This window comes from Agelaius tricolor, unplaced genomic scaffold (genome assembly GCF_023055355.1).
Source record: "Agelaius tricolor isolate 1412-34295 unplaced genomic scaffold, bAgeTri1.0.p SCAF_15, whole genome shotgun sequence".
Lineage (NCBI taxonomy): Eukaryota > Metazoa > Chordata > Aves > Passeriformes > Icteridae > Agelaius > Agelaius tricolor.
Genome location: NW_027269275.1, coordinates 14,412,676 through 14,435,294, shown reverse-complemented (window position 1 = coordinate 14,435,294; position 22,619 = coordinate 14,412,676). Strand labels below are relative to the sequence as shown.

Below are 22,619 nucleotides of genomic sequence, written 5' to 3'. Positions count from 1 at the left end.
AGAAAGTTCAAGCCTCCAAGGCTTTCATGATGTGATTTAACTGGAGAGAACACTGGGCAAAATAAAAAGATAGTCAGGAAGTTTGTGTGCCATTTACTAAGATCTACCATCTCAGTTTAAGGGTGTTTGACCTGGTATCACAACACTTTTTTCCACTGTAATTCCACAAGAGACAAAACTTCTACCCAGTAAATTCATCCCCATGCTAGTTAAGCCACACAATTAATTAACAAGTCTACATTGTAGAGAACTGATCTACAAATGCTGGATGCCTACAGTCCCCTAAGTTGGATATAAACTCCAAATGATGGGGCTCTTACCCTCAGTGCAGTAGCAAAGCTATTTTTCAAGTTGGTAGCTATGCTCATCAGCAAAGGCTCCCTGCAGGTAATCATGGCCATGCCAGCAGTCAGGTTCCTCATCATGTGGTGAGCGGCCACACGCATCCGGGACTCCTCGGAATCCAGGGCAAAGTCCTTCCTGACTATCTGCTCACAGGTGGTCATGGCAATCTTGATGGACCTGTCCACCACGGGATGGACGAGGTCCTGCACCGCCCGCTCGATGGCCTGCCGCACGCACTGCTTCAGCTGCGGGTGCGCTTGGAACAGCGGAATCTGCAGGGCGTTAGGAGAGGGCAGAGAATGAAGCACACTGCAATCCCACCTACCCCACACACCTGCACTTTCTCAATGACTCATAAGTGCACTGTCATAGCATGTGCAGTACTCCCATGTTCCCCATGCAGCTATTACAGTATTTGATAAATCTGAATCTGGAACAAATTATTATTTTTCTAACCGAGTTGCAGCCGAGTAACAATGCCAAGACTGACTTAAGAGGTGAGCTGATAACTGGACAAAAGGAGCACAGAGGCTCTTTTTATACTGAAATCCTGATAGCTCCCACTAGCTGAGATCTGCATCAACCCTGGCTGTAAGATAGCAAACTAAATCAGCTCTAAAACTTACCGTTGGATTTAAGGTAATGTGTGGAGCCAAGCCTCCTAAAGAATAGACGTTGATGTCATGGTAACTGTACTGGGGCTGTGGAGGAACCGTGGCTGTACAAGTGGTGCTGGTAGCTGGAGTTGTAGAAGCAGCTGGAGAACACAAGTAGGTTTGTACTGAGACACTATGAAACCACAGTGAGCAGCAACTGCTTATAAAACAAGTATATAATTCTTACTTAAACCAGGAAACAACCAGAAATAAAAGGTTTGCAGTTTGATCATGAAACCTCCTAAACTTAGCAAGCAACTTTCATTCTTCATTTGCCTAATAATTAGTACCAAAGTAGCTTCAGTACATTTTAAGAGAGCTTTTCATTATGACAGTTTTAGCACCTGGTCTATTGTTAATAGGAGGGAGTCTAAGGAGTAGCTACACAAACATAATACAGAATTAGTCCTCATGATGGCTTCCATTCCCTTTCCATCTCCAAACTCTGTAGACCTATTTCTCACAAAACTACCCAAGTGCTCAGGAATATTACAATAGCATATGTAGCTTCATATTTTATTTTGTATAGCAAAACCTGTCTTATTTGAACTTGAACAGTGTGGTTCTGGATTTAATGAGATGTACTTACTGGTTGTTGTGATGGGTGGTAGCTCTTCTGGCTGCTTCACATCCTTCTTTGGAGCAGACAGCTGCTCATCCAGATTTTTCAGACGGTCCTTATCTTTCAGGAGACTTCCAGGTTTCAGCTCATTGATGTCTAGTGCAAGATTCTTGCAGAGCACCTCAATCTCAAACTTCAGATTCAACTGCAAAACAACTCTAGTTTAGGTCATGTTACAAGGAAAATACCCAAAACATCTACTGATCCACCTGACTCCCAAACTCCCCATTCTAATGCCACCCCTTGCAGAGACCAACAATGACTGAGGATTAGACAACTATCTTGATGCTGACCTCATGGAGAAGAATTTCATCCAAGTTCTACCAAATTAAGCAATTCCCAAGCAATCTCCCCATGCTAAAGCAGTGAGGAGGACTGCTTAGTCCTTCACAACATCCTTCTTGAGTAGTATGTCAATAAAACCTTACACGCAGAAGTTACAGAAAAAAATCCAGTAATTTACTTTTAGATCATGTTCCTGATGTAGCTCAGCTAAAACATTCATAATGGCCATTGTCCATGGGTTTGGAGGCCTGAAGACCTACAAGAGAAAGAAGAGAGCAGGATTACAGAAACTTCTTGAATAATTTGGATAGTTTATGACTGGAAATGTTTGAAACACAAGCAGCTATGCGTGCATACAGCCATGGAAACCTTTGTACTGTTGTGATTAGAGTAGAATTTAGTACTTTAGTAATAATTATTCCAGTAATTCAGTATAACTAGAAATACATTAGGAACTTAAGTGAAAAACTGGAAACACAATGACCTGGTCCTTCTTGAAAGGACCATGTTCCATGTCAAGCAGAACCGACAAGCTGATCAGGATCAAAGTGGGTGGGAGAAAAAAAAACCAAACTAGGAATAAATATATCCTAGAATCTCTTAAATGACTTCCTTCCATTTCTCAATGGAGTTCTGTTCAGGGATACCACAGTACATTTCAGCTAACACCATCTATTAAAAATGCATGGCCATGTACTTTCCCTCCACACAAGGAGCACTCCTTGACTTTATGCTTTTATATCCCTTTTTTTTCTCTCCACTGAATTAAATCAGTTTTCATTTTGTGACAAAAGCTGATTACTTCCTGCAATATTTTGCCATTTAAGCAATAACTCTGTCTGTACAAAGACACTTACCACACTCCTGACACTGGATTCTAAGACTTTGGCAACAAATGGCACTACATAAAGCAATTCCTGCTGTCCCTTAACATATGCTTCCAGTAGTAGTGACTTCACATCCAAATCCTGAAAAACAATTGAAGTGGGAATGAAGGTAGAGAAAACAGCAAACACACTGCACAATCCCACTAATACACTGCTTCCTTTTCAGATACAGGTAAGGCTGAGTCAAGACAGCCCTTGAATTTTACAGACTGCTAAGCAGCAGTTACTTTTTGAACAAAGATTTATCCATCTATATTTTTACATGGATTAACAAACTTTTGCCAAAATAAATTTAGCTACTAACTTTTCCGATATAAAAAAATATTTTGAAGTGTTAAATAACCAACTCTGGAGTCATACTTTGAACTTGGCACATAAAAGAGGCACCAGAAAGGTGGTAAGATTTCCCAAATAGCCTATGCTACTGCATAATAGCATACCAATTCATGCCAAGGCAATCTGTAAAGACAGAAGCTCACCGTGTGCAAGATGGGCTTATTTTTAGCCATCGTTATCATTCCCAGCCAGTGACCAAGGTTCTTCAACAAGGAACGGTCTGAGAAGTTGGCTGCAGCTTTATCTGATGTCAATAGCACCTAACAAAGAATAAAAAAAAAGCATCTCAAGCAGCAAGCAGAAGATAACCAGACTCCAAATCCAACAGCTGATCTGAATGAAGGCAAAGTTTTAGAACATTAAGTTCTGAGCTTCAGTCACATTACAAAGATACTTGAATAGCTTTCACTTCAAGGCAGCACTCTGTAGATCTGCACTGTAATGACTACAGAATTCCTTTCTTTAAAAGGATCAAAAAAAGAGGATTATGTTTTCCCAGACCTTACCATTTATTCTGTTGAGACTGTTACAACTACTCCCATAGCTGAGTGTAACTTGTGCTTCCTCTTAGGCCTCATCACAGACCTGAAGGCTACAGTTTAACCTTCCAGGGAAACCATCTCATTGTCATGTCAAAACATAAATCATGTCATCAATCATAAAACAAGTATTCTGCTGTTAGTTCTGTTCCTTAACTCCAGAGGAGCATCAGCTGAACAGAGCAGGGTCAGCTGAATTCTCAAGAGCCAGGAGATGCTTTTGCACTACAGCGTAACCCATGGTGGTCAGGAAATCCCACCAACAGGTTTAAAAATAGTGCATTCTTTACAAACTTGTTTCATCTGGTCATCACTTCTGGGCTATTGCTTCCTCCTCCCATCCACATTATCTTAGCCCTCCAATAAATTTTGGCTTTTACACCCTCATTTTCTAAACACACAATTTCCCCCCATTCCTCTTGGGCCAAAAGAGCAGAGTGTCATTTTCTATCTTTGCACTTTCCTCCACAGAAAACAACTAGACCATAAGCAATTTTCCCTTGGGTTATAATTTGCAAACTTCACACAAATTTGAAGTCCACCTACATAAATTAATTCAAATGCAAATTTGTCCTCCTGTTACACAATTTAAGTCTTTCATATGCTCCTAACTGAAAAGAATCCTAGTATTCCTAAAGATAATCTGTAAGTTTAATGGTTAAGCTAGAAAGAATGTTTTTGAATTATATCCTATATTTGAGAATCAGCACCACACAAACAAATAGCATGAGGAGAACAGCACATTCCTGTGCTGCCTTTAGAAAACTTGCACTACTCACCTTGATATTTCTGTAGGTTTCATTCAGAACCATTTTATTAAACTCTGGATTCTTAAGTGTGTCAAGGAAGTTTGAATACAAGCTGTGAAAGTTAGGCTCAATACTGACTCTTTTCATCACAAGATACTGTGATACCCAAGGCATGAACTCTTCTTTCACTGTTTCCTTCAATTCTTCCACCTGTGCTCAAACCAAAGACAAAGCACACCACAGAACAGATGAGAAGATGATCAAAACCTTCTGGGGTCAGCTCTGACCAACATACAGTTCATGGTCAGTCAACTGCTTCTAACATTAAGGCTGTTTTTCTACAAAAAAATAAGTATTTGAAACCAGTGTCTCATTATCCGAAGATCTGGTCAACCAGTAAGGACTCAAGCATGAAATCAGCAAGGTATAACAATTCACCTCTCCTTCACTTCCCAGCTTTTTACCAGACAACTGGAAATAAATGCTGTCACTTTACAAGCTCAAGCCATCCACCCACAAGACAGCAGCACAGGTGGCAGCAGGACTGTACACCTCAACTAGTTCAAAAAAATTCCCTTAACTTCTGAATAGCTGAGCTTAACCTTGCAACATTTAATGGTACCCAGTCCATTTATGATGTGAATGTTTATTTAAGATTAGGAACAGGTATCTTTTACCCATCTCTCCTCTCCCTGGAAAATTTTATCTCCAAAAATGTTTAAGCACAAAGTGCTGGAAACAATCATTTCTTTACAGTGTGTTCCCTCCTGAAGTTTTTCAAGTTAGAATTTTGTAGAAGTATCATCAGCCCACACTTAAAAATGAATATATTAAAAAGGATTAAGAGTATAAAAACTATTTTTACTAGCATTCTTTCATACTTGCCTTCTGTGTCATATTTGACTGAGACAGATTATTGAAGATGAAAGCAATTTTTTCCTGGACATTCTCTGGAGGTTCCACAATCCTCTCTGTTTGATCTGTTGCTACTAACAGCGTATCAATGTTGGTAGTATTAATGGAAGGCTGGAAGGAGAACAAGAAGTTAAGCATAAACAATACCTAGTGGTGACATCAAAATAAACTTTTGCTCTGTTCTGTCAAGCAAAACTAGAATTGAGCTTTATGAGGGGACATCTACTGTCTCAGATTCATTTTCAGCAGCACTCTGAAGGAGTCAAGTGATTTTTTTATTCTAAAAATGATGATCAATACTCAGCAGAAGAATGCTGCTGCAGAAAAAGCCTCTACATGCACATAAAATAGGTGCAACTGCAATGGCACCCTTTAGGCCTCTAAGCCTGTGTGCAATTATAGCTTGGAGAAAAATCACAACACAATAGTGAGCAGCACTTAACACAGCAGGAAGGCTCCAGGAGCACTTCAGTGCTGATTTGGGAAGGAGAAATCCCAGAGGTTCATTCTGAGACCAGGCTCTCATTTTGAGTTGCCAGCTTACGTCCACAGAGTGTGATCCTGGTCCCTACAGCTGCAGGTCTGGACCCCAGGGTTTAGCACCTGGTACATCACAATTAAGGGAAAAGGTGATGCAGTTTTCAGTATCAATCCTGACTGGAGTTTAAATGGGAAAACAAATGCTTCAAAGTAACAAGTTTCTACATGATGTAATCAGGTGTGAAAGACATTAATAGCTACACTAATAACTGTCCCCCCCAAGTGTGTTCATACTTTCAGCTATGTTTGGCTTTTGCCTCCTTTACAGGGACCTATTCAAAGACAGTCCCAGGCAGAAAGACAGGTGCCCCAAAACTTTCCGTGCAATAGCCAATTCTATCTATCTGCCAACCCTGTAATAACTCTGACAAGCTTCAGAGGTGTTTACACAAGTTACCAAAGACATGAAAAACCTAATGCAGTTAGAACTGCGTCAGACGTGTGCAATAAGTGTCCTTAAGTCCCAAGGAGAATAGAAGGTGCCAACTATTTTAAGAGTTCTGTTGCAAGTCATTAATAGAAATGGTGTTCCTGTAATTGTCTTTATAATTACAGTCTCAAGAACACATTTCAACTTGACCCCAAAGCAACTGGATAGTCTGATGATGAAAAATGCCTTCTCTCTAAAAAATGTTGGCCATACTTTAAAGGTTACATGTTTTAAATCAAAAATAAGGATCACAGTTTGAAAATCTGTAGTACACAAATTAAAACAGATTCTGTGTGTATGCACTTGGTCCAGAGCAGCACCTGCCCCTCTGGGAAGGGCACAATGACACAAAGCTCACCGGCACATCTTTCTTGAAGCTGACTCCAGTTGGTCGGGTGATCGTAATGGTTTTTGCAACGGTGGTGGTGGTTGAGGTGGTCACTATAGTGCTGACTTGGCCAGCAAGAGGAGCTTTTGCTGGAACCTGGGCCTGGGCCTGAGCCTGGGCAAGTGCAATACTTCCAGGGGTGGTGATTGAACCCTGCATCTTCACAGGAGGATCTCTGGATTGCTGTCCATATTCTATGTACTAAAATAGGGAGAACAAGCACATAGAAAATTTCACATGCAGCAACAGAACTATATGATTTTCAGCATGAGCACTATAAAGGTTTGCCAACAATCATTCAAATATTTGACAGTCTTGCCATAAAGGAATCTCTAAATACAACTGCATACTCTGATAAAGCACATCCTGTCACTATGGACTTACTAACTGCAGAGGAGCCTCAAGCTCTGCCTCAACAAGACCCAATATGCTTAATATTTTACAGAGCACTACCTAAAAAACTCCATCCCTCTCCCTCCAAGCCTAGAACAGCTGAACAAAAGAGGAGAAAGAGCCTAAGAACAATGTGTGAATATCAAAAGCAGGCTACAAAGCAGGTAAGAAGTCTTCTGCAAGGACTCTGACAGCTAGATAGTCTGCAGTTCACCATTAATAAGCAAAACCACAGTTCAGAAATAGCCAACTTTTAGATCTTCTGAAATAGTTCCATAGTAGAAAACTAGTTTCTTCCCCACTGCTATACATTTCCCCAGAAACTGGAAACATCAGACTGTCATTTAAGGGGTACAATCTGAAAGCTGTTAGTGAAACCAAGACTGCTACTGGACTTTGCAGCTTCGGGTGAAGCCTCTGCCTTAATGGTAGAGCCAAACATTTTTCCTTATTTAGCTCATGCTCTTAAGCTCTGCCACTGGGATGAGTTTTTCTGTATTTCTAGCAATAAAAGCACATTTAAGGCAGACACCATGTGATGAACACTGTTTTGGACAACAAGGTATTCCCATGGCTCTCAGACCTTCAGGAAAGAAATTTTTCCTGGATTATTTTATCAGGTCTAAGTATGAAAGTGTATAAAGCCAGTTGAATGACCTCTATTTTACACTTAAACTCCAAATCTTTAAGGGACTGGAATATGAACACACTGAGGCACTTTAAAACCTTCATGCATGGACATGCATGCACTGGTTAATTATGCAGTTATATTCAGGTAGCTGTTTCAACATAAACAACCCAAACAGATTTATGGAAGCAGAAAAGGCACCTTCACCTGCCTACTCTACCCCAGAGCAGAATCTTTAAGAAAAGGCATTTGATTCTGTGGATGTAACATGGTCTAAAATCGCCACAGATGAGACTGCTTTTCCAAAGGAAAACCGAAATTTGCTCTAAAGAATTTAACATCACAGAAAGTTAGTGTTGCTTACAGACACACTCACCTCCTGTAAATGATGTGGGAACTGTATAAAGTGACTAATAGAAGCCAAGTGCTGACAATACTGGGGATAGTCCTTCAATCTGTAAGACAAAACATGCATTAGTCAGAAGCATAAGCCCACATCACAAACAGTATTAGAGACAAACAACTATCATGTATGTCATTCCCATTCTGCACCAAAGAATTACTTCAGGACTCTTTACAGCAGCTGTGCTATAAACAAAGCATTTCCTACAAAATATTTTTTGCTGCAAAATCTATTTTAAATGAATTAATTTATCATTAAAGCACAAGATTTATTCATCTTTAACTCATCTTTTCCTACATCTCTATACTTCTGACCTAGTACACAACTGCATTTATATCCAGTGTTTGTAACAAGATTACTGGATAAGTTATTTGTAGTTTGGTCCAGTGCATTTTAAACAGCAAACCAGAGCACACCTCACACCCAGAATCTTCTCTAGCTGCAATTCATAAGAAGTTTTGAGAAAGAACTTTTGCTGAGATTATTTAGCCATACATTTCTGCGTAAAAGCAAAGTTCTAGAACTCAGGTCTCAGTCACTCCTTCAGTAATGAACAGTGCAAATGGCACTCTACTGAAAAGCACCCGTGAAGAATAATTACATTCACCCCATGTCTAACAAGCTGTTAGTGACTTCATCTAACTCAACGCTACATTGATTTTTATAGAGTCTAAGTAGTTTCAGCATCTCAGTTTATCCCACATTTATACAGGTATCACACTGAACATTTTGATTTAGAAAGGTTACCCTTTAACTATCACATTCCCACATTCTGTTTCAAATCAGTGTATCTTTGAAGAAATCCCAAAGCTGAGCTGTGCAATCTTGTAACTGTACGATTAGAGCAGGTTCAAGGTTCACAAGACAATTCAGGCACTATTAGCAGTGTACCAAACCCACACTCACCTATTTTTAAATCTATCTAGTGCAGCAATACCAAAATAGTACATTTTGGATGCAAAAGGCTTTCGTAAGGCTTCAAGAACATAGCGCAGGGCCAGGCCCAGTGCCATGTAAGTAACCAGTCCTTTCTCTATGATGCCCCCGAAGAGACAGGCTGTTATGTGCAGCTCTTTGTCTGGGTACTGGGGGAAGAATCGATACTCCTCAAACAAGTTCCTCAGCATACAGTTAAACACTTCTCGTTCCCGTTTAATGTTGGAGTCCTTAAACCTCTGCAGCATTTCCAAAACCTGCAAAGAAATTGGAAATTGTTACCAACAGATTGACTTTATTTCAGCCCTTTCCCATGTTCATGTTCTATGAGTGTTTGCAACTACTAAGGTACATTGTGCTACCACAACCACAAAGTAACTGCTTCATTTTAGACAGCAGGCAGACACTACATCACTACAACCAGCTTCCTCTTCAGACTTTACTTCTCTTTTAAGCAACTGTCTTCACACAAAATTTTTTTGTGACCGCCTACGCCATTACTTTCAAATTAGAAAAATTAAAATTAATGTTGTGTCTTCCATAATTTATAACTGTGCAAATATATTGAAGTAAATTTGAAGTACTTCAAAGAGCAAGTACATCAGACCAATAATTACTCTCATAGAGACTAACAAAAATAATTATCAAAAGCTCAGAAGGTAGAACTTGTGACACTTTTATATATCTAGATCTTGCAGTAATTTTTACACAGTTTAAAACCAAATACATTTAAGATCATTTATATAGACTATTTAAAGGCACTTTTTAGCACTTATTTTCAACAAAAAAGCTCCCACACCACACAGAATCTTTCCCACTTAGCAGCATTTTAGGAGTGTTAATTAGACATCTGAAGTCTTCAGTCCAGACAAGTCAAAGCTGAATGTAATGAACAACTGCAAGTTCACTGTGAAAACAACTTCAACCAAGCAAAAAAGCAATGCTGCAGCATCCACCACGAGCCCTTTATTTCCCACTAAAAGTAATACATGAAGGAATAATTATCATCCACTTTATTGCAAGTTTCTGGACAGGTGCTGTAACTGCTACAGAAGGGAACTCACCTCATCCACAGACATGGTTGGGTGTGGTGGATGGTTGTAAATACGCTGGAAGTAGCTGTTTGCCTCATCATCTATTTCTTTGCTAAAGTGCTGATTAGCCTCTGGCCACACCTGAGATAAGTCAGCTGTTAAAAAAAGGAACAGGTATCATACTCAGGACAACTTCAGACAGTCAGGACTTCACCTAGGCCTTTTTCAACTCTTCCACCAATCTATAAAGAACTGCTAGTTCTTCAGAAGAGCAGGATATTTAACCTTCCCAGTAGACAGGAATTGCTATTTAAAAATCTGTTTTCAATATGCTATATTTATTCAAAAAAATTGCATCCTAAGATAGCATTAACCTCACAGTGCTCTACTCCTAGAACTCAATGCATCCCAAGCTAACCTCGGCTGACAACTAAATAACTGAATGCAGAACAGTCTAGAATAAAGCATGCTACACAACACAAACATGCACACAAACTTGCACACAAACTTTCAAGCCAGCCAGTGAGCTTCCAACAAGTTCCTATTGAATGCTCAAGACCCAGAATATAAAGCAATGGTTATTACAGCCACCTCCACTGTACGGCTCCTCTGTAACAGCAACGTGGAAGGTTTAGCCTATGGCTGTGCTTCCTGAGCATTTGACTGCTTCAGCATCTCACTGTAAGCATGCTGCAGAGGCATAAATTAGTTAAGGATAATGGCTTAGTGTTATGAACCTGATTATTCCTTTCAAAAACTATCTTTCCACCAGCTTTTTGTCTTATTTGCATCCAATGTTGCAGTCTATTTCACTGCTTCACCTGGTTTAACCAGCTCCTTTATCCAGGTTTAATCTTGTTATAAACAGAACAAAAGACACCCTGGTACCACACAAATATAATTCTCTGCCAAGAGCAGGACAACACTTTTGTTTAAAACACAGTACAGCAGAAAAAGGACAAACACATTATTCATGCAAATCCATAGCACATTATATTTTTATGCTAATGGGTTCTTTTTTAATACCCCCCACCCTCAGACATTTGGTAAGCTATTAGGATACATGTTTAGAAGCACCTTTTCCAGACTAATATAATAATACAAGAGCCACACTTCTAACATTTACCACCTACAGATCCAAGCTTTCCCTGAAGGAAACACAGATTAACTGCAGACCACAGTCACACTTCACAGCCACAGACAACACTACCACTTACAAGGTTTCATCTTACTCTGCTGGAATGTAGGCTGGTTCAGTCCAGATGTGCTCAGCTTCCTTTGCACGAATGGGTCATTGTTCACTGCAGGAAGGCCCAGGGCTCCAGTTCCTATGCCAGTCAGGCTACCCGTAGTAAGACCACCTACTGAAAAGCAAACCTGTAGTAAGACCACTTACTGAAAACAAGCAATTGGTCATCTCATTGCATCCTCACAGTATCTACTTACCACTCCTCCTAGCACTTGTCACTTCCAAGAACTGAGACCTTTATAGCCTCATTGCTGTCTAATATCAAGCAGTTTTAACATAAGCAGTTCTTAATCTCTGTCCCAACCTAAAATAAGGCTGCTATATTTGTCAAAACACTCATCCTCTTGACTCAAATCTCTTACCTATTGCAGCTCCAACATTCTGAAGTATTGTTTCAGCAATGACCCAGGAGCGAGGGCTCCTCACTCCATCCATATCAGAGTGTTAACTCCCTTCCCTATGACACAGCTGTTTGTCCAGTGTGACTTCCCACCCTCAAAGGGAAGGAAGCACCCAACCCTCCCTTAAGGGGTGGGCTGTCACATTCAGTATTTCCAACCACAGCAACAACAGTGCCTCAGCTGTGCCATGTCAAAAACAAACCACTCCACCCGAAGAGCAGTACCTGGAAGCTGTGAGGAAAGTCCTCCAATGCCACTGAAACCGGTTGTCTGGTTTTGGGTGGAAAGAGGTGGGAACGCTTTTGCTGGTGACTGAGGAGTACTGAATGCAGAGCCCAAGTTTGGAGGGAAGCCTTGCATGCTCTGGGTGTGGGGAGCAGCTGAGCCACCTAAACTAAGAGAGGCCATTCCTGCAAGCGAGTCGATCTGAATGAAGAAAGGAAGATTATACAGACATCCATAAACCACAATCCAGATGATTTTTGGCATGTTTTGTACAAAGACGGCTACATATCAAAACATTTCTGAGAAAAGCTCTTCTGCATGGTTACTGTAAATTCTGAAGTCACCCAAAAGATTAGTTTGTCTACAGAATGCACTCTTTATTTTTCTTCTGCAATCCCATGAAATCCTATTCTCTCACAGGTTCTACAGAATGCCTCATTGTTCCACAGTCTGTAGCTGAGTGTAACACAACAGTAAATGCTTACAATAAGTAGCATTTACTTCTACTTGCAGATTTTTGTACTAGAGTAGTTTATGCTCTGCAGTTTGCAACCTCAGACCCCACCTCAGGACTTAGAAAGCTGTTTCATTTCAAACTTCAGAGTATTTTTGACTGTCTGAAGGACCCTACTATGCCAACTTTTCACAGCTAAATACCTGAATGAAGTCCACAATAAAAAACATTAAGACCTGGTTTATGAATAGGAGGGAAGGCACAATAGAGTCTGCCAAAGCAGTAAGTTAAAGAACTGACTAGGAACAGCAGAAAATGATATTATCTACCCAGAAGACAACATAACTACAGAGTAAAAGTTGCTGCTGTTTGTTCATATGAGTTATTTGTAGCAGGATGCCAAGATTTTTGGTACATCTGATGAACAACTTCAATGAAGCAACAATTCACAAGAAAACCACTGTCTGCATTTAGTTTACATAAGCTACTGACAATTCAATCATTCTTAAATGCTGAATTGTCACTATTTAATGTGAAATACTTTTTACCAGTTAAAAATCTGCCATTGAATGTAACTGCTAGAAGCAAAACCTGTCTGTAATGTGTTGCTCCCAGAGGAGGAAGGGATGATGAGTGGCAGGGATTAACTGAAATGTACCTTGTTTTTAAAAGAGCAGTTCAGTTGAGAGCTGAAGAGCCCCAGTTATAACAAGTCCTTATGCTCTAGCACTGTGGCTTGGCCCGTGAAGCTACAAACAAGACACATCAGGTTCAAAGGCAGTGCTTAATTCTCAGAAGTCCTAGTAAATTTTAGCACTTTAAAAGAAAGCCTCAGTTATTCAAAGTAAAACCAAATATCTGTCCCTCCTCAGTGCTCCCATCCTGTAATACTTCACAGTTACTTCTTACAGACATCAGTGAAGTCAAAGACAGTTCTGAACTACATCCCTCAGACATCATTCTCTAGTTACAAGCAAGCTATCAAGACATGCAAGCACAAAACTATGTGAGCCAGATGATGTTTGACTTAGTCCTGCAGAAAGAGCTCAACTAGTAGAGCAGAACTAGCACTAGATCAACAGCACCTTCTGCAAATGCAGCATGAGACTGTTGTACCTGCACAGGAGAGATGGCATCCAAGCTGCTGGCACTGGGCGGGCGTCCTTTGGGCATGACCCCAGGCGGGGGCTGCCGAGCCTTGTTCATGACATTGCTGCAGTTTGCTACCATGGTGAGGATGGTCTCTGACAGCTCCTGAGAAACACTCCTGGGATGGGGAAGGACGACAGTGAGGCATGGAACATTCACAAAAATAAGGCCGTTAACTTATTCGATTTTCCTAGAGAAATTGAGGCCATATTTCACAAAAAGAAGCTGCAAAGCAACCACAGCAAAAGCTACATTTTGTTATTAGAAAAACTTGCCTTAGATCATTTCCCAAGAGAAACAGCTATATTTAAATAGAAAAGTTTAAACTGTAGTTCTACAACAGTCTCCAACAGACTATTACTTTGTTTTTGATAATTCAAATACTCCTTTACAGTTACACCAGCAAGCAAGGGCCTACAGAAGGCTGGGATATGTACTACATGGCTCCAAAAGGTTCCTGGAAGAGCCTTTGTCTGCTGTTGTCCACATTACGGGCTATATAGCATCTTAGCCTCAGAAATTAAAATACAGATAGTGATTCTGTTATCCCTTGCTCAAATCTGCCCCTCAAGGCTTCTTCCTGTACCAAAACTTCACCATTTATGGTTACTCTCATTCTGAATCTCATTACACACAAGGTCTCTCTAAAAGATGAGATACATGAGCTATGTACTCACAGACAAAAAAAGAAGAGGTAAATACCACCACCTGCTTCACTAAAACTCATCTGTCTACAGACTGAAAGACGTGCTTCACACACTGGCATTAAACCCAGAGACAGGAAATTTAACTATTCAAGGAAGATATAACCAAAAAACATCAGAAAACTCAAACTTAGGCACAAAGTCATTGCACAACCCAGAGCAACCAGTACCTCTTTCCAAAGTGTTCCATGTCTGACTGCCAGGTTCCCAAACTGGAAGGAAAGCCAGCTCTGTTGCTGACTTACCTAACCACAGACATAATAACAGAACACTAACATTTTCCTTTTGGAAAAAACAGTCAATTATTTATGCTTTCCTGAACTTCAGTTATACCTTTTTGGTGAGGACAGCTAAAGCTGCAGATTCCTTCCTGTAATGGTGCAACTATCCTAATACAGCTTTGTTGTTCTGTTAACATTGTCTGAATATTCCTCATTTCAATTCAATTTTCACAAGCTTTTACTGCTCAACTCTTAGGATGAGGGGAAAAAGAACAAAGGAACCATGCTGGTGATTAAGGCAGAAGAACTGAAGATCAGCCATCAGCTTTGGCAGGTATCCTGTTATGGGACACACAGAATTAGTGAAGGGCAGCCAGCTGTTCTCCAGAACCAGTGATCCACTATGCAGTGTGGGGAAAGTGCCACCCATGAGAGATGGGGGAGGTATCATGTGTGACCAGGCTTCTATACACAGCAATGGATATGTTAATAACTGTTTCACAAACTGGCTCCTTTACACTCCTCACATCCTCTCACCAGAGCCTTGTTTCAAGGACTTCAGAACAAATGGCCTTGGGGGGAATGTATGAAAATGCAATCAGAAATCTACCTTTGAAAAACCCTAAAGAGATCTCTTTTTCAGAAAGTGCAACCAGACCTGAAGACAGAGCTCTGAGCTTAGCACACAGTAGAGTCAGTATCTACAGTATGTATTTGCCCTCACCTGAGCCACAGTCTCAGAAATCTCACTTAAATGTATGTATGACCAGCTGAAATGTACCACAGGATTTTTTCTGATGCAGGAGGCATTTCAAGACCATACAGCACTTCAGTCAGCCATGGAATGGGCTGGGGGAGTCTACAGTTCACATGTGGTTACCAACCTCAGTCTTTTGCCCTCCTCCTTTTTGGGGGGTTAAATCTGCAGTCTTTATGCTTAAATACTACAACATGCTTTTGCAAAACAAATTCCAACTTGCTGTAAATGGATAATATGGCAGCTCAGAATGAGGACAAAGACAGACTTACAATCCCTGAATTGGATATTTATGGTGACTGGTTAGGCCATTTGTGTTTTGGAAAGAACCACTAATGTTTTGTCCCACCATCTAGGCAGACTTAAGGTTAACTTTTTTATCATGTCAAGAGACACACTGCTGTATCAAGTTGCAAACATCACAGTATTTTTAGATAGCATAGAATTGCAGGTTTTCTAAAAAAAAACCAACCCAAAATCCCAAACCAACCAACCAACCAACAAATCCAAAACCCACAAAAGAACCCAGTCTGCATTTCAGGCAAATGAAGTTGGAGGGCTGAGAGCCAGGGACCATAGTCTAGAGGAACAAAACTGTCACTGTAAGGGAAGTTCCAGCTTGCTGTAATCACATGTTCATTTCTCTTTCTTCCTAAACACTTTCTTACAAAGTGGGAAGAAGCCTTTTCATTCCTGAAGCACAGGTACACTGAAGCTCCTTCCCTGCTTGAGACTGAGAAGAAATGATCATTCCCCACACTGACACCCCTGGACCATGCAGGACATGACTGTGTGGAGAAGGCACTGCTGTCCCTCTCAACTCACTGCAGCTCCACGAGAGAAGGACTTCTCATAAGCACCTTGTTAATAAATTACATGGTTGGTGGTCAGCCTGTGGTGCCTGCAACCAAGCCTGACTTCACTGTAAAAACACACTCAGTTATAGAAGGAACACTGATTTCTTTTTGAAGACTCACTGTTACATGATGCCACAACTGCAGTGTTCACCAGTGATAAACAAGCTGCACCAAAAATAAGTCTCAGAACATGCAGGGACCTGGTGGCTAAAAAAAAGTGTCTCCCAGGTCACAAAACAAGACAAGAACTAACTACAGCCTAATTAAAGAGCAGGCTCCTAAACCAACAGATTTAGGAGATGGCAGGCTTCAGCTAGTGAAGTGCAACTACCCTCCCAAATGTATTTCACATTTACTGTGATTTTAACCTGCTAGTCTTTACAATGCCTGCTTCCATTTGTGACTGAAACCTAAGCTAATCAAAGCAATTGCTTCATGAAAGAAATCCAAGCTTTTTCTTTCTAAAGCTCAAAGAGAATAACTAATAGAAAATGACTGCAAGTAGGTCACATTCTTGTATAAAAGGGAATAAAAGTAGCTATAAAAAGAAACCAAAGGCTGTGAGAATTGTGCCAGTAGAGAACTAGTGGCGTTTGGAATTAATGGAATAAATAAAACTTGGTAACACATTAAAATTCAGAACACAATGACATTAGATGCAATTCAAATCTACAGTTAACTATTAAACCTCTAAAACAAAGACACTGCAGCATACAAAAGAAGGAATATAAGTTCATTTGAGAACTACAGTCTCAAAAGATGTGCTTTGACTTGAAAATCAAGAGCTATCTTTTCTGACCAAAACATGTGCTAGATCATTTTATTTTAGAAACAGCCTTTGAACTTCAGTTGCAGAGGTTCCAGCAGAAAACAGGAAGTTTTTTCTTTTCTCCTAAAGTCTTACAGGTACCTCAACTTCTCTTTCAGTTCCAATACTCATTGTGACCAACTCTATCTTGGTACTAATTTCCTAGTATCTACATGAGAGCCATGAATCATCCTGGGTACCTCTAAAGATGTTTCTTATCTCTTTCAAGACCACGCTGGCTAAGCCAAAGACACACTATAAACCCCAGATTATGTAACACACACTTGGGTATGCCAGCCTCATTTGGTGCCAAAATGTAGCAGCAAAACAAGCCCCATCTCCAGCTTCCAGTCACTCTGGCTCACACATTGCACTATGCTGCCTCTCATTACCTCTGAAATATTGCTGCAGTTCAACACACCTTGATCTGACAGCACTAAGAAACAGCACCGCAGATGTTTTACAATTTTCAGTCACATTTACTATGTGTACATAGCATTTAAAGACTGATTTGTCCAACTGCAGTTTCCATCAGCCCTGTATTCTACCCCTGCCTCTAGCAGCTCTCAAATCCAAACCCTTTTCTTTTGACTTCAGCTAAACAATCTGATCTGCAAAAGATGTTCAATATTTTCCATCACTGACTACTTCAAGTCTCAAAGACAACAGAAGTTACACATATTTAGTTTCAGTCTCAATTACACAATTACCACTCCCCACTTTTCTCCTACACATAAGGATGGCATGAGTCCTTTTGTGCCAAAGCAGTTACCACACAGAAACATTTGGTTAACACAATCACAAAATCTGTTATAAAGCCACTGTTTTCCAAGATGCTGTCCCATTCTGTAGCCATGGCCTGAATTCCTTTGTCTGAATTACAGCTCTGTATCTATCTAGTCATTAACAACTGATTACCTGACTAACCAGACAGCCTCCAGTCACCAAGATCAGCTCACCTGTTTGCTGATAAAGACAATACTCAAGCTCTTGTGATCTAGCCTACAACAGAAGTTTCAATGCAAAATTAAATGTACTCCTGCACCTATCCCTGCAAGTTTATACACTCTCATTAACCCCATCCTCCACGTGAAACTCCAAACCAGCTGTGACAGAAAGCCAGCTGCAAATGGGTAACTCTTTCAGCATAAGCAATGTAATTCTTACCCAGCACAAGCTTGCAGACAGGCCAACATAGTCGCCAAGGTTTCTGGAGGAAGCTGAGCACTTTTGGGCTGATCCTTTTCTGGAGCAAGGCCACCCAGGATAGATGGACATCTTCTCTTTAAGAAAGTCATACAGGCCTGGATGAAAGGTTCCTGAGGAAAAAAAGTTATCTTAATCTCCCAAACAACATCCAAGACACTATTTCAAACTTGGCAATTGCACCATAGAAAGAATTGCACTAAGCTACTATAGTTCAGTAAAAAAGTTGAACTATCAGACTATGGACACTTTTGACAACTTTAACGCTACTTAGAGAATTGTTAAAGTGACTTAAGTTAGTCACTGACAAGAGTGCAAAAATAAAGAGAAAAATCCTGCTTTACCCCATGTTCCCGAATTTTATCTGTGAGCCATTTGTCAAGTTTGAGGTATTCCCGTCGAGAGGCAAGTGCAGCAAGGTCAATAACAAAGGCAAATGGAGTACCATTTAGCAGCATTGACAAGGCCTAAAGAAAGAAAATCAGAAGACTACTAGTGAAGACACACAGATACCCTTTCTCCTTTCTTTTCTTTCTAGTTCCCATACATGTTTTAGTAAAGAGGTCTTATGACATGCTGCTATGCTTTCTTTGTCAACAAAGATTGGTACTATCAACTTATAGCTCGCTTGTGAGACAAATCAGCAAGAGCTCTGATTTGAAATCATGACTTCACCTTCCTTGAAGTGACCTTGTGCTGACAGTTTTAAATTCCTCTGTGATATGAAAAACCACCAGCAAGTGGTCAAGAGCTACCAAAGTGATATTGCTACAAAGCTAAGCAGAAGAACCTAGCATTTTCCTGCAAACAGACCTCAACCACTTCAGAGATACTTGGAATATATCTGCTCCAAGAGGTCATCTCTGAACACTTTAATTGCTACAACAAAACTGATTTCAAGCAGCAGCTTGTGCTCTTGCACTTTGAAACACTCAGTTATTTTGCACCTAACTTTAGGAAGCAATAAAGCCTCCAAAGAGGTTAGTCACAACTTCCAGTCTTTTGTCAATGTATAAAATCTAAGAACTAGTAGCATTCTCAAGAAATCCCCATTCCATTATGTTTAGCAGTGCCACCTTCACACAAACATCTGACATTTTCTACATTCTCATTTCAATAATATTCAAGGTTAAAACAGTCAAAGCTCTTCCTGGATTCACACTACATTCACACAGCAAGCAGTTCTGCTGTGCTGCTTCCCAAGGTACTTGTCAGCTAAGCCATGATAACCAACCCCACTGCAAATACCAAGTACAATGTCTTGGGCTCACAATAGGACAGGCTGGAAGCATCTGGAGTCAGATACCACAACTCAGCTGAAGAGTACTTTAAGTCATGTGAACGTAGGCTTTTTTTTCGGATGAGGGACAGCAGCCACAAATAAATTCAGACATGCCTAAACAATGTAATCCTTACTAAGTTAGTCTAAGTTAAGCTTAGCTTTTGTTAAAAGATGAGCAAGTCTGCATAAGGCACCAGACAAAAAACAATGGCAGTATTTTGAAAAACTCACCTTCAAGTCTTGCGCCACATCAAGAATACGTGACAATTTTGCCTGGTCATACTGCTCCCCTCTCATGTACCACTCTGCCATGGCATGCATGATAAGCTGACGAATTGAAGGAGACTGACCCTGAGGAGAATTAAATTAGGGTTGTACTTCATGATTCTAGTAACAGGATCAATTATGTGAACATTCATCAGGGTATTTCACAACTAAAAACCTTAACATACAAACATGTTTAGTCTCTAACATACAAACATGCTTACTCTTTAGCTTCAGAACTCGTTTCTGATTTTAACTCTTTCTATGCAAAACTGAACTATCCAGGAGCTACAAATAAATGATGTAGCTGACTGCAAATGGTAGATACATACATCCCCAGCTCTTTCCTAACACTGTCCAGGACCAATTCCTCTCTATCATAGGCAAATCACTTTCAGACTACACAAATATTTACAAAATGCTATGCCTGACAGGATGTCCTGAAGTGAAAATTCAGTACCACACCTTTAAAAAGGAAAACACAGTATCTAGATCATTGCTCATACAGGGGTAATTTCAAAATACAACACAAGTAACATTTATATGGCAGCAAGGGTTTTGTTTAAAGGCAAAGTGTCACGGAATGGCACCATGTCCCATGGCAATCATCATTCAGTGCCCTGATCTCAAACCTAGCCTGTGGAAAAATTGCCTCTTCTGCCATTTCAAGACCACATGCAAAAAGCACTTCATGTCTATTCTACCCCTCATACTTCAATTTAAAGATTTCCATCAGGAAAATATAAAACATTCACAGCATGCCCTCAGAGGTCAAGCTTCTTGCCATTAACTCTACTTTACATGAACAGGGTAACATGTTTGCTAATAAATATTTTCTCCAACCCCAGAGACTACCTCTACTTTAAATTTCAATGATTTCTCTTCATTTAACTACTAATGCATACAATGATGAAGGCCACACCAAACAAAACATCCATTAGAAGTATGGGATTTGCATACACAGCTACCATATGTCTGCATGGAAGCTCTCCTTGAAAAAGCTCAGCAGTCAGTCTCAAGTTTTCACAAAACACCCAGACTCTGGAAACTTCCAGAGCAGGTAGTTTCTTTATGTCTAGAATAGCTTTCATCTTTTTGGCAAGTACAAAGGAGATTATTTTGGTTTAAACCTTCTCACCTCTGACTCCTTCAAGTTTTTACACTTTAAATGTGTGAGGTTGAGAGCTGAGGGGGTGGGGTAGGTGATGCTGTTGTGAGGGGTTTGGAGATTTCTTTTGGGTTGTTTGGTTTTGAATTTTTTTCTTAAAATAAAACTGTGGTCAATTTTGTTTACAGCTAAAGGTTTAAAAGGTCAAACTTAACTTGGGTCTCTGTACTTTTCCAGGAATATTTTCTCAGTGAATATTATTGAAAATCAAACCATAACAGCTTGCTTCAAGTCAGGGAAGAGATATCCCATTACTTTGCATAAACCATCGATCATTCACCTCTTGGGTTTTAAACTGACTACAAGAACAAACTACAGTTAAAATACTTACCTGTCCATGCCATGCATAGTGCAAAATGATGGCTGAGTTGGGATGGTTGCCAAGGAAAATTGGCATGAGGGTGGAGATGAGTTCATGGCGCAAGGTGTGCCAGGACGTGTTGATCTGCAGTAAGGCCAATACCAGCATATCTGGGCAATGCTTGATAGGAAAACTGAAGAGCTGCTTAACCTGTTCATACTGCCCCACTTCTGCCAATCGTAACAGAGACTCAATCAAATCCAGGCTCTTCCTAACAAAAGAGAAGAAAAAACAAATAGACAAACCCCACAAAGTTAGCAAGCAGTAAGTTTACAGGATCCTGGATTCAAGTATTTTATGGCAGCAACTGTATGGACATCAAAAGCAACACCCACTGCAAACAACCTGACACCGCAGCTCTTATCATGTACAATTAAGCCTGCAAGAAACCATAAAAAATAACTCTAGATCTTAGGAGCTCCTAGTTATGTTAGGGAGGAGATGGAACTGAAAGCTGATGTTGAAGAAATTCAGCTTGAGCTGGGTCACTTGGATAATGGAACTTGAAACATACTTGCAGCAATGGAATACACTTTTTAAAACACCTTAGAGTCCCCACTTGTGGAAGTTAGTGAAGAGACTACTTGTTTTCCCTGCTTTACAGACAAGTGATCACTGCCCTTTTACTTGTATTCCTCATCCTTTAATTCCCTATTCTGGGCGGTATAATTGAAAAAGAAGCAAGCATCTGTACTGAAAGCTACATGGCTACCCCAAAAAAGGGATGTAAAGGGCAGCTCAAAGTCACACCAGTCAGCTTCATGCAGTAACTCACCAATAGCCACATACATTTACTAATTAAATTTTAGGACTTCTTTCATACAAGTATGATAATATCATACTGGGAAAGACAGATTTAAGTTTCAAAACCATCCCCTCCATCCCCTCCTTTCAGCTTGCAGGATGCGCCAAAACACATCAGCAGACACTCTTTAAACAAGCCAAAGACTCCAACAAAAGCAAGGTATTATGCAAGTACACAGGAAGTTTGATACTGTGAACAGTTTCACCAATCAAACCTGTCACAAATACTAATGGCTGATCTACTGGTATGTACACAACAACAATAAATCTGGCTGCATGAAGATAAAACCACCTTTGACCAGACAATTAATCTTACTCTACGTATGAAAAGCAGTTGAGAGCAGGTTTATTACCATGTAGCAATTTCTCGATTGTCATCCTCTGGTGGTGCTTTCAGGATGTCTGTGGCAACAGTATGGCAAGGATAGTCAGCAAAACAGAAGATGTCAGGGTTTATGAGGGAATGTTGGATGAAGGAGAGCTGGAATAACAAAAGACGTCAGAAGTAGTTTAGACATTAGATTTTCAGGGTTGCTTCTGCTTATCAAGTGCCACATTTTGAGATATATAAATCAAATCAACTAAGCAGCAGGGATGAGCCAAGCTTCACTATGTGTTTTAAG

General features: G+C 40.2%; 1 protein-coding gene and 2 non-coding genes across 6 annotated transcripts in view; all 3 read right to left on the bottom strand.

The window, feature by feature from the left end:
* Window positions 1-22,619, bottom strand: part of CNOT1 (CCR4-NOT transcription complex subunit 1) — a 55,308-nt gene that overhangs the window by 15,806 nt on the left and 16,883 nt on the right. The window contains exons 12-31 of one of the 4 annotated variants that reach the window (XM_071440571.1): window positions 22,350-22,477; window positions 21,163-21,403; window positions 19,631-19,750; window positions 18,462-18,584; window positions 18,079-18,230; window positions 13,532-13,682; window positions 11,961-12,162; window positions 11,304-11,450; window positions 10,117-10,241; window positions 9,023-9,309; window positions 8,090-8,168; window positions 6,663-6,893; window positions 5,305-5,445; window positions 4,450-4,629; window positions 3,275-3,391; window positions 2,766-2,876; window positions 2,087-2,164; window positions 1,591-1,768; window positions 972-1,102; window positions 321-617 (exon numbers count right to left, since the gene is read on the bottom strand). In XM_071440571.1, the coding sequence (XP_071296672.1) occupies window positions 321-617; window positions 972-1,102; window positions 1,591-1,768; window positions 2,087-2,164; window positions 2,766-2,876; window positions 3,275-3,391; window positions 4,450-4,629; window positions 5,305-5,445; window positions 6,663-6,893; window positions 8,090-8,168; window positions 9,023-9,309; window positions 10,117-10,241; window positions 11,304-11,450; window positions 11,961-12,162; window positions 13,532-13,682; window positions 18,079-18,230; window positions 18,462-18,584; window positions 19,631-19,750; window positions 21,163-21,403; window positions 22,350-22,477 (3,219 nt within the window). The remainder of the gene's footprint in view (window positions 1-320; window positions 618-971; window positions 1,103-1,590; window positions 1,769-2,086; window positions 2,165-2,765; window positions 2,877-3,274; window positions 3,392-4,449; window positions 4,630-5,304; window positions 5,446-6,662; window positions 6,894-8,089; window positions 8,169-9,022; window positions 9,310-10,116; window positions 10,242-11,303; window positions 11,451-11,960; window positions 12,163-13,531; window positions 13,683-18,078; window positions 18,231-18,461; window positions 18,585-19,630; window positions 19,751-21,162; window positions 21,404-22,349; window positions 22,478-22,619) is intronic. The other 3 variants (XM_071440574.1, XM_071440572.1, XM_071440575.1) reach the window with 3 other exon arrangements.
* LOC139596584 (small nucleolar RNA SNORA46) lies at window positions 3,814-3,952 on the bottom strand. The gene has a single exon (XR_011681362.1). It is a non-coding gene; the product is annotated as a small nucleolar RNA SNORA46 (small nucleolar RNA).
* Window positions 13,066-13,201, bottom strand: LOC139596586 (small nucleolar RNA SNORA50). The gene has a single exon (XR_011681364.1). It is a non-coding gene; the product is annotated as a small nucleolar RNA SNORA50 (small nucleolar RNA).